General features: G+C 37.3%; 1 protein-coding gene across 1 annotated transcript in view; it reads right to left on the bottom strand.

The window, feature by feature from the left end:
* DNAH2 (dynein axonemal heavy chain 2) overlaps positions 1-12,676 on the bottom strand; it is a 6,636,854-nt gene that overhangs the window by 1,101,463 nt on the left and 5,522,715 nt on the right. The window contains exon 70 of the mRNA XM_044077324.1: positions 9,287-9,437. Within this exon, the coding sequence (XP_043933259.1) occupies positions 9,287-9,437 (151 nt within the window). The remainder of the gene's footprint in view (positions 1-9,286; positions 9,438-12,676) is intronic.

Below are 12,676 nucleotides of genomic sequence, written 5' to 3'. Positions count from 1 at the left end.
GTTTTCTTTACTCTCTTTGTTTGTACAGGGGCCAGACTATCAATTATTTTTAAGAATGCAGTATTGAACAGCATCATCTAGTGATAGTAATTTTAAGGGTGACCAGTTTATTCCATTTAGCAGGTTGTTGTTTCTTGATTGAGGCTAGTGGTATTTCTAAATGTTTTTATGGTATGTTCTTTAGGGAGGTGGGTGGTTGTTCTGATGGCAAAGGCTAAAAGACGGTCATTTAGTGAATTCGGTAATGTACCTGAGGAGGAGAAATTGTTTGAGTGGGATACAGGGATCCAATCAAGTGTAGAATGGTTAGTGAGGTCTTTGTTGTATCTTGTAGGTCCAGTGATTAGTTGTTTAAACCCGTAGAAGTTTATATTTGTGTTTAGAAAGTTTACAGTGATGGCTTGTGAGTTAATATTCATATCGCCTAAGATTATGGTTTCTAGTTTAACGTTTTCAGTTTTCCATGCCAGTATGTCTTCTAGGATTGGTACATTGTTTTCTGGAGGAATATAGACTATTATGAGACATTTTTTGGAGTTCTTAAGATTTAGGATATTTTTCTGAGAATAAGGCTCATAGAGAGACTATGTCAGTGTAACATTTCCCAATATTCCAAAGGAAAATGCTTGAGAGAATGAAAAAAAAGCACAAGAGTTGACTAGATGAGCCAGGAGTACATTCAAAATGAATCACAGACTGGATTTAGGAGATGGAGATCAACAGGAAGAAAACCAACAACTCAGAAATGAATGAATAAGTGTGGGATTACAAAGCATCAACCACATTTGTGAAATATGGAATAATGGGAAAATGTTGAAATATTGGTCTTTTTGACTTAGTTAAACTTGTAGGGGATTCAACAGCATAAGCCCCACTTCATGTCATTAATGTTTGGAAGAATATTAATGAGAAGGGAAGTGGAAGGAAAGCAAAACAGATTTTTTGTTCCTAGCAGTATTTTTATAAAACATAATGTGATGATGTGGGGCATTGCCATCTGTGCCAGGGAGAGTTCGGCAGTACATGTGTGACACATGGCAGCATAGTTAGCTGGAGTTTTGTAAATTATTTTGTGTCCTTTGACTATTACACTGACTTGGACAGATGGTTGTGTTAAAATGTATTAACAGTGTTATTATAACCGATTAAATGCATATGTTTAACAAAGAATTCTGGAAGAGAAGAATGGAGGTTTTGGGATTGTTCTGTGGCTTTCAGATACTGCAATATATCTTGGCAATGCGCTGAGTGTGTATTGCACCAGAATCAAGTGATCAAATGTTATGTCATTCTATAACCAGTAGTGAGAGGATGGAACTCTCACAGCAGTTTGTTTTGTTCTCTTTGGAACCTGATATAATGATCTATGCCAGTTATCACAGTTAGTTGAGTTGAGTTCAGTTTTAGTTTGAAGCTCATCACTTTGCCTTGTGGAAGTTTCTTTAGACAGTCAGGAAATACAATGAGATTTATTTAGTAGTGTTTTTCTGAATCTGTTTGAGTCTGTCCAACTGTGCTATTTTTATTTCTCCTTTGATTGAAACTCTAGTGTTTATTATATTTAGATATTTAGTATTCTAATGTTTTCTATTTTATTATTTATTATTAAATATTTTATACCTTTCATTGTGGGTGGTCTTCTGTAGAATACTTTTAACATCTTGAGAGTTCTTGTGTTTATTATAGTGACACAGTGGCCACTCTGAAAAGTCTTGCTGCTCTGGTTACACTCTACCATTTATATCAGTATTAATTATACTCAGTATAATTGGATACCATTGTAAGAGCCTGAGAGTGATTGACTGGTGGCAGGGTGATTACCTTATAGCCTGAGCCGAAGTAAATCTGGACCAGCCTTTCCCAGGAGTGAGTGAGTGAGTGAGTGAGTGTGTGTGTGTGTGTGTGTGTGTGTGTGTGTGTGTGTGTGTGTGTGTGTGTGTGTGTGTGTGTGTGTGTGTGTATGTGTGTGAGAAAATCAAATACCCAGGTATGGGTGTGTCAGCTACTTGGAACTGGGACACAGTGCTCCAAAGTGAGTGTTGTTTGGGATCTAGAGAGAGAGAGAATCCAGTTCCATGTCTGGAGCGTGTTCATGTTCCCCGTGTGCACTTGGTGGAAATTGTGCTTGATGCAGAGAGCTGCATTTGAAAATACTCTGTAAACCCATTCCTATTTTTAGTGACAATCATCACCACTGACACCAATGAGAGACTGAGGCTCTTCATTACTGGCCCAGGGTAGAGAAGATGTCACACGACATATACTGCATGTTATGAAGTAAAGCTTTTTAAGTTATTTTTGCATGTAATAGGAACCCTAAAGTAAACAGGTACCTTTTTACCTTTTCTTTCCTTCTTCTTTTTCAGCTGTAAGAAACGCAGGCACTGCAATGTAAATAGAGAAGAAAGTCTGGGCAAAAGAAAATAAAATCAATGTGCTTTTTTTTTAAGGGGAAGCAAGTAAATAAAAGAGCACTGAATGTAATGAAGTTTTCCTCTAGCAAATAAATATTTACAGTGCAAAATGAGAAGCTTGTAACTGAAGGCAACTGTGTATCTGTTTCTCAAATGACATTACACACTTAAGTGTATCTAATGTGTTGGATGAATTGATTGGATTCAACTAAATTACAAATGCATACATAGGGAGGAATTGATGTGGTTACTTCATTCTGATGAAGTTAGCTGATGAAAACATATAAGACAACTGTAGCAGCGTTATTTGTGTGAAGTCTACCTTCTGTGGTTTGTGCAATAAAAGTTTTTCATACATTATAGCTGGAATAGCTGTGCCTTTTTTTCATTTACATATTATCTTTAAACATGAATGGTCTCACAGGTATATTCTTTAGTGAAGCAATCCTCAGTAATTTGCCAGAAAACTACAAATTTTATGAAGAACATATCAAAAGTATGAGGCAAAAACCTGGACATTCTGTGCAAAACTGGACAGTTGAGAGGTATTGGACCACTTATATTAATTGCTAAAAGAGCTCCAACAGTGATAGTAGGGAAAAAAGAGATAATAATGTGAGATTTGTAGTAGTAAGGGACTACTAGCAAGGGAGGAGGGTTATGTTGGCATGAACTTATATTTCACCTTAAACTACTACAATGGATTGTAAGAAAATTCTGGGAGAAATAATTAGCTTTCATCAGGGAATATTACTTAAAGGTGAGGACTAGCATTTGATTTGTAATAGTGAGGCTGTATCTGGGGTCTAGAAGGGAAATATAACAAAATAGGCTGGACTTGTGAAGAAATCTGTGAAAATATTAAGATATGAAATTCAGTAGAAGGACCTCATGAGAATTTACATATTATTCCCCAAGGTACAAAAACTGGGCTAAGCTAGACAGAAATTACACTTCACAGGATCATTGGTATTTAATTGAAAGTTTTGATACTCATTCAATAACTATTTCAGATCACATGCCAACAATAACTAAAATAAAAACGCAGGATAATGAAACAATAATGAGACATTGGTGCTTTCCCACCTATCTGTTAACTAGAGAGGAATTCAAGGAATGGGCAGTGGAAATTATTTGGGAGTTATTAGGGAAGAAAATATAGCTAGGGAGTGGGATAAAATGGAAGTGAAGTTTAAAAATAGGGTAGATATAAAGGAAAAAGAGATATGGTTAAGAAGTAACAGTAATTATTTAGAAGGAATGACCATCGCAGAATAAGGGGAATCTCAAAGAACAAGAAAAGGTGTAACTGCAGAGTGCTAAAGAGAAAATAATGAATAGCCTCCATAATATGCATGAGTTTAGAAAGATTGGTGTTAAGCAAATGTTTTTGATAATAATTCTAGATCACAAAAACTTTTCACACATCGGCTGAGGCAACAGAAAATAGAAAGGGTTGTTGCCAAGCTTAGGTAGTATATAACAAGGAAAATAAGCAGTGATCCTGTAGAGGTATTAGAACTTTTATGGAAATCTGTATAAAGCAGAGAAGTGTGGAAATCAAGAAAAAGTATAACTGCAAATGTTTATGAAAAAAATATTTATGCCAAGGTCAGAGGGATATGAGGATCAATTACTATTAATTACTCAATTAGGATAGGAGGAGATGAGATAAAAATTATTATGTATAATCAATCTACAGGAAAGGCTCTAGGAATACATGATATTCCTGTGTAAGTTTGGAAGCTAGGAGGGAAGACAATGATAAACATCTGGAAGGTTTTGTTCAACAATCTTTTGTAAAGGAGGAGAAGCACCAACATCCAGGAGTAAAGCTGTGGTGGCTGTAATACCTAAATATTATAAAGACCTGTCTGATCAAGCTTCCTATAGGCCCATTTCAATTCTAAATCATGACTATAATATGTTTATGCCTATAATAGCTAATAGAATGGCAAAGGTGATGTCAAAATTGATAGAGCTGGGTCAGTGTAGTTTTGTGGAGGAGAGAGAAACATTTGACAACATTAATTGAACAATGATGATCCAGAGGGAAGAAGAATGTAAGAAAATACCACTGTTGTTGGTGGGTCTTGATGCAGAGAAAGCATCCGAAAGAGTAAGCCGGGATTATATGAGTAGGGCAGTGGAAGCATTTGTATCCCCTGATAAAATAATAAGGTTGATAAGGAGGATATATGAGGGATCAAAAGTGCAAATTAAAGTGGGGGTACTCTCTGATAAGTTTTGTTTGAATCTTGCAGGGAGGACCTTGTTCCTCTTTGCTATTTGCATTATATTTAGAACCACTAACAAAGAAAATAAGTGACCCAGAACATCAAGCATACAATTGATATGGTAATCAAGAAAAGTTGGCTTTATTTGCAGTTGATATTATTTTGTACCTGCTAAAAGCAGAAAAGGACATTTCAGTGATGTGGAACATTCTGAAACAGTTTTAACTCTTTTCAGGATACACAATTAATGAAGATAAGACAAAGGCAATAGCTATAAACAATGCACCCACAGACAAACTGGTTCACCAATACCCATATTTATGGGGCATGAAAAATGAAGTACTTAGGAGTATGCATTAAAACGCATTCTGTTATGACAGCTACGTATATGTGGGAAGAGATAAAACAAAAGATAACACAAAAACTGAGAAATTATTTTATGGATATGGAAAGCAATACACAATCAGTGAAATGTTTCTAGCCCCTTTAGTGTTATACATAGGTCAGGCATATTTATATTAACCAGAGGAGACCAGAATGATTTTATCTGGGCGGGGAGTGGGGGAGGTGCAAGACTTAAGTGGGATACATTGAGCCTTCCAAAAAAACAAGGCTTTTTGGGATTACCCAATTTGAAGGGGTATTTCGGAGCTACACGGTTAAGGCTCCTGTACATACCACAAACAGAAAACTATAATTCAAAATGGAAAGGGATGATGATGAAATGGGGGGTGGTGATCAAGAAACAAGGAGGGACTATTATTTTGGATGCAGATTCTTAAGGGCAATAACAATAACCATACAAAATATTATATTCATAAAGCATCAGAAAGTATTTTAAAAACTAAGCCAACATGGGAAGGAGATTCTGCCGATAGGGATGACTACAATTAGGGGAATAGAAAATACGTAAGAGAAAGCTGGAATTTACTGGAGAAAACTGGCAAAGGCACCAAGGCACTGGGAGCAAGCAATTATGAAGGGAAAGGTAAACAGAACTATTTTGGAGGCTAGAGACTGCCTTCCTTATGAAGGATTGATATCAAAGTACAAGCAAACAGAAAAAAATTGGGGGATCCTAAGAGAAAGACCAGCACTAGTATAGTTTTTAATAGACTCCAGAAGAGAAGCTGCTGCTAAAAAAAGAATAAGTAGGGCATATAAAATATTGTATGATAACTAGAAGAATCAATCAGAGGAGGTTCAAAAAGATTGGGAAGAGAGACTAGATAAGCAATTTATAAAGAAACATTGGGAGGATATATGTATGGCTCCCAAATATGCAACAAAGCCTAGAAGATCTGAGATCTTTGTTTGGAAGTATTTGCATATACCTCAAGCAGTGTACAAAGAATTTTTTCCTCAGGTAGATTGCAAATGTTAGAAGTGTGATAGAAAAGAAAGAGTTAACTGAGAACATATTTTCTGGGAGTGTAATGAGTTGCAGACTTTAAAAATTCCCTGAAGATTACTCTGTCAGAAAAACTGGGTGTGCAAATTAGTATAACTAGGGAAATTATTTTTTGAGCCATGATATAGAATCAGAATTGCCTAGATGTAGTAAGGCCATACTGAATTTAATTCAAGTGGCTGCCAAAAATGCAGTTACTAAAAAATGGAAATCAAAGTCTAAACCAACCATACTAAAAGTAGTGAATATAATAAAAGGAAATGAAGAACTGGAAGTGAGATCTTTAGAAAAGGGTAGTAGCAAATCACATAGAAAAAATGTGAATTGTGGGAAGAATACATGCAGAATAATGTTTTAGAGGAGGAATGAGGTTTAAGGGAAGGCAGGAATTAAATGAGCTATGTAATGTTTGACAATGACTGTACAGAAGATTATATTTGATGTATAACGTTTACAACTGAAAATATATCAATATGGTTTATTTTCATTTATATAAGTGTATGACTGTCAATGTCATAAGTGAAAATTCAGTAAAGTTTCTTGTTTGAAAAAGATAAAAAAGAATCCACTTGTCTGTGACTATCTATTGCCTAAAACAGAAATGGAATACAAGATTTTTGGTAAGAATTAGGGGCTTTCCAAGGTGGGAAGGGGGGTATTCTGTAGATATTTAGACTTGTTAGACTGTCCTTGTTTCTGGGAAGCTCCTCCTCCTTTCTCTCTGAGCCCCTTGCCAACAGTTTATAAAAGTCAGTTTATCAGGAGCTTGATGCTTATTTTGTTTTTTTATTAAATGTAGCAGTGACAGCTGTAAAATCCCTAATACAATTGGAGAAAGAATGCTGAAAAATCTGAGAAACTCTCTGAATTAGCTTCCTTTTTTCATTACACTTTTTAAGGATCTCTATAGCAGATGCTCAAAACACAACCTCTCTAGCTAAGGGAGAATTTAAAGAGCGGCTGTCTCTTGCAAGCCAAGGGCACTACAATTGCTGCAGAGGAAGTGTTCAACTCCCAGTCCATCGTGGCTGATGAGAATGCACCAGAAGGAGCCAAGGAAAAGGATAAATGGTCTGCAGAACCAAAAATGGCCACAGCAGAATCACCCATCTGAAGCTGACCACTTTAGCAACCTGCTATGTTGGCAAAGACTGTTTAGTAATTTTCTTCTTCTTTGTATAGCTGGTAGAAGGAAGAATTGAGGAACTGGTAGGTTATTCCATGGTTAAGCAGAAAAAGATGCCTGATCCATGGGGAAACCTGGCAACAGCAATCAGTAAAACAATATAATAGTATTGAATACTAAAAGAAAATATAAACAGCAAGTTCTTAAACAGGGTAATATCTCCTTAAATGTTACAACTCTGTTTCTAAAACAGGATGTACTATTTTAATGTACAGGAAGGATTATACTGTACATGTGAACCCCACCGTGAACACCATATCAAAGCCCTCCCTGATCACGCCCACTACCCAACTGTCTCAAACTGTAATGCACTGTTTTTTTCACATTTTTTGCACCCCTCCACACCCCCTGCAAATTAAATATCCCAACTCCAAGATTGCACCACATTGAGTAAAAGTGTAAATACCCAAGGCACGCCCACATCTGCATGAGAACCGCCTGGTGGGTTACACACGTACACTAACACCATACAAAGCAGGAACTGCAAAATAATTCCTTACAACGACATGTTTAACAAAGACAGATGTTTTAAACTTAGAAAGGTAAAAGGACTTTGTTAGAATGCTTAACTGGAACATGCTTCAATTACTTATAATACTTTAAAACTTATTCTTATATTTAAGAACTGTTAAAATGAATCTTTATAATCATAAACACATAGAACATTTAATCTGCTAACAACCTTTGAACGCTTGCTACTGTTACAATAAATATGAAACGTATATAAAAACTGAAGACTTCCTAGTTTTAAATAACATAATTTAGTTTTAACAAACGTTATTCATGCTACAGCAATAACATAACATTGTTATATACATTTCCATATTTTGAAAGTCGTAATTTTAAACTTGCAGTATTATAAAAAGTCAGGTTTGATGTCTTGATCTTATGTAGTTTGAAGCTGTGGTAATTCTGGATCTAGAAGTAGATCCATATATCTAAAGTAATTTAAACTCTTACCCTAGCCCCCTAACACAACTTCTACATCAAGAAAATAGTTTTAAATTAATTCTGACAACTTTTTTTACCACCAAAGTAAAACAGTGATGGCCCCATTTAAAAGTAATTAAAAGTCATGTGATAGTTATTAAAAACAATTTTCCAAGCTTTAAAATTATTTCACTGTTAAAGTACAACTTCTGTCATAAAAAGTACAGTGGAAGTTTTTTTTTTACCTGAAGGGAATTTGTCTGCCCAACAATGGAACCCCTAAATTGACTGCTGATCTTAGGAATGCCCATAATAGGATTGCACTTTGTCAGCAGGAATGGTTTGAAGGGCTTGGCAAACAAACCTGCCTTTTTAGTCAAATCAGCTTACTGTTGCAGTGTGTGGAAGGTGCAGTGAAGCTTTGGAAACTGGCCTGTTATTATATTTTTATCAAGATATAACCCTTATAGCTAAGGTTATAGCAACAGTAAACCATATGATGAGCATGAAAGCTGTCCCATAAAGCATGGCAAATTCTTAACAATAGCCAATTGGGTGTGAGATGCTGAAGTGTTAACACAGTTTTTGCTGAGATTCCATATTTATTATAAGTTACCCATTTGCAGAAACTAATACTGAAGCATAAGATTACTGACCTGACCAACAAAGTGAAATGTATAAGACAAAGCAACTTCTGAAAGTACGAAGTTACACAATATATTTTATTCTGATGGACAAATTGGCATCTTTGGTTTGCAGTAGCCTACAAGAACACAGTCTGATGAAAGACTGGCTTAGTGATGACAAACATCATCTTTTTAAACCACCATTGTATTTTATATGTAAATTACTGTGAAAAACCTCAACTCCAAACAACCTAGAACTTGAAATACACTACATGTTAATGGAATAATGTGAAATTCTAAACATAATATCACCCAAAATAACTTTCATGATTACTAAAGAATAGTTTTAAACCCATCATCAGAGTCAGATTTTAGATTTCAAACTGCCAAAAACAGTGCTTGCCTTCTAATGCTACAGTGGTAAAAAGTAAAACAACAGCTTCATCATTCTACAAGCTACTTAGTACTCTGATACTACTAACCTATTTTGGTAACAGACTTGTTGAGTATTGGAGTCAGAGAGGGATCAAGCTCTTCTTGCACATTCTGAAGCAACACAGGAGACCCAAACTGCACGGCATTTTCCAGTGTCCGCATAAAGTCATGCATCTGCAAATCAATAATTTTTAAGCCCTACAAAGGTGGAAGAAAGAACAGATAGTAGTTATAATAACGTCTGTTATATAATTTCAGGATCATTCCATTTCATGTCAAGAAGTTAAATAAACACAGACAGGAAATGTTGTCTAACTAGTAGAATCTTTATGAGGCTGTGATAACTCTGTGGTATTGTAAACCAAATTCCCTGGAGCTTCTGAGGAAGACGTACCATGCTAATCACTGATTAGCATTTAAAGAATATGCCACTTATTAAATAAAATAAAAGTTCTGTATTCACTATAAATATGCGTCTGTGTTGTCCATTTTTATTCTTTCTCAACAGATGGGTCTCAAATCAGACCTCGGATCAGACTCTGCTGCTTTTCTCTAGACTCTTGATCTGACTCTCGTGCTCCTCCCTTTACCCATAATGCCCCTAACTACTGCATTACCTCAGATCAAATTTGCTGTTACTAAATATCAATATAGAATATAAATTACAATAAGAAGGAAAACAGTATAGCTACAGAATAGGGGCTCAGACAGATACTATGGCTCCTAACACTTCATCAGGTCACTCCGAATGGTAAGGATAGGATAGGATAGGCTAGGGGGAAGGGGAGGGGGGAAGTTGAGGAAGAATGAAAATGGCCAACACAGGTGCATAGTTATGGTGAGTACATAACTTCTGTATCTGATGTTATTTTCATTCATTTCTCAATGAATGGGACAGAGTCCCCAGCTATGATAACCTTAGGTAACCCTCATGTAAGGATGTTCCGGAGAACCACAGACCCAATGCAATCCTGTTTCTGGAGATGATATCCAACGTCTAACGCGCAATAAATGTATGAACATTAGACCAAGTGGCAGCTGTGCAAATATCATCAATGGAAGCTCTGGCCCAAAAGGCAGAAGATGTAACCATAGATCTAGCTGAGCGTGCTTTTGGATGTTTTGGCAAGGAAAAAACTTTTAGAGAGTAAACATATGAAATACAATTGGTTATCCATTTGGCTAAAGTAACTATGGACTGTGTTTTTCACAATTTGTTGTTGGTAAAGGAAACAAAAAGTTGGACATTTTTTCTAAAGTCCATTGTCCTATGAAGATAAAACAAAGCTGCCTATGTACATCTAAAAGGTGAAGCATCTATTCTCCTTTGTTGTCAAAATTTGGAAAGAAGACTGGCAAATTGATAACTTGGTTGATGTTTGTTTCAGAGGCAATTTTGGATATAAAGGAAGGATTAGTACATAAGGTAGCTCTGTATTTATGGAAAATCAAATAAGGTGGTTTTGAAGAGAGTGCTTAGAGTTCAGAAACTTGCCTTTCAGAAGTAATGGTCACAAGAAAGACTGTTTTCCAAGAAAGAAATCTGAGATCTGACTTGGCCAAGGGCTCAAAGGGAGACTGGACCAGGCTCTAGAATACTATAGTAAGGTCCCAAGATGGAACAGGATCCTTTATCAGAGGTCTAAGCAAAAAACTACCTTTAAGGAATGCTTTACATAACTTGGATGAAGCTAGAGGGGAACCATTATCTCCTATATGGTAGCTGGAGATGGTTGCTAGCTGAACTTTGACGGTGGAGAAATTAGCAGCACTTTGAAAATGTGAAGCAAGACAATCTAAAACAGCAAGAATCAGAGTGGTGAAAGGATCCGTCTCTCTCTGTTGTGACAAAAACAGAAAATGACTTCCATTTACTCTTATACATTTTCCCTGTAGAAGGTTTCTGGGATAAAAATAAGATTTGGTGAGCAGAAAATGAAAGCCTGGACTGTCTAGCCATCATTAGAATTGAAGAAACCATGCAGTCAATCTGAGGCCTGGAATGACCAGATGAGTCATTCCTGATGGATGTGACAGTAGATCTGGAACGAGGTCCAGTGTCCAAGGAGGTCATAGTAGGTGACACCATAGGAAGGGGAACCAAACTTGCCAAGGCCAAATGGAAGCAATGAGGATTACCTTGCTCTTCAACCAGAGGGCTTCTGGAAAAATTGGGGATTAGGGGTAGGAGAGGGTATGCATACAGGGGACGAGAATGTGGACTACAGCATATCTTGGTGACTCTCCAAGGGGGAATTAGGGCAAAGAACCTGCTACACTTGTTGTTGAAGGGAGAGGCAAACAGAATGCAGCAAGGTTGATCCCTATGGTGAAAGATCATTTTTCTCCACTGCTTGATTGAGACACCACTCGTAAGGCACTAGGATAGTCCTGCTGAGCTTGTTGGCTAGAACACTGGATTTCTCCTGTATATGCACTGCTGCAAGAAAGCAGTGGCAGGAGATCGCCCACTGCCAGGCTCTCATTGTTTCTTGGCAGAGGGGGTAGGATCTGGTTCCCTCTTGTTTGCTGATGTTCCATATCACTAACATATAGGTTCATAGGCAGGTACTAGGCTATCGGCCCAAGGGCCTACATAAGCCTAACCAACAAGTTTCCCTGGCTCATCCACTCAAGAAAGTTATTTTCCTGTGCCCCTGTCGAGCAGAGCCACAGAAGTGATCCCCGGGGTGCATTTCCTATTTTCCATCCACTTATCAAGATCTTTCTTGAAGAGTGCTAATGAGGAACTTTGCTTGACATAGATGGGTAGCTTGTTCCAGAGTATGGGAAGTCTCTGGGACAGGAATCTATCCCTCCAGCATGTCCTGTTTATTGTGGTGCTAGGGTTTAGGTCCCTAGTGCATGTAGCTCGGAGGGATTGAGATTTCTTTAGGTGTAGCATGTCCAACAGCTCTGGGTTTGACACAGCTTTATATGTTAGGCAGAGATCACCTCGGAGTAGGCGATATGCTACGGAGTAAAGCTGGAGTTTTTTGAGACAGTCAGTGTAGGGCATCTGTTTGAGGCCATTAATCCTCTTTGTGAGGTATTTCTGTGGCCTTTCCAGCTGCTGCAGAAGTCTTGTGAGGTACATTCCAAAAGAGGCATTGTACTCTATAATGGGTCTAATGAGTGTCTAGTAGAAAGGAACAATGACCTCTTTTTTTTCCTAAATGATAATCCTTTTGTGATGAGGTGTGCCATGTAGAAGGATTTCCTGACTACTGTGGCAATGTGATTATCAAAGGAGAGACTACTGTCCACCTGGGTCCCCAGGTCTCTTATCACACATTCGGCGTTAAGTAGACTACCGCCTATGTGGTAGTTCATGGGTACAGAGTTTTTACCATTGGGGATGACAATGCAAGTTTTGGCACTGAGCTTGAGGCCATGGCTCTGACACCAGGCATCTGTCTCAGTGAGGTCCTTCTGTA

The sequence above is a fragment of the Protopterus annectens genome, chromosome 7.part0 (assembly GCF_019279795.1).
Source record: "Protopterus annectens isolate FY-2018-M chromosome 7.part0, PAN1.0, whole genome shotgun sequence".
NCBI lineage: Eukaryota > Metazoa > Chordata > Ceratodontiformes > Protopteridae > Protopterus > Protopterus annectens.
Note: the sequence above shows the minus strand (reverse complement) of the source record. Positions and strands in the feature narration are given on the sequence as shown.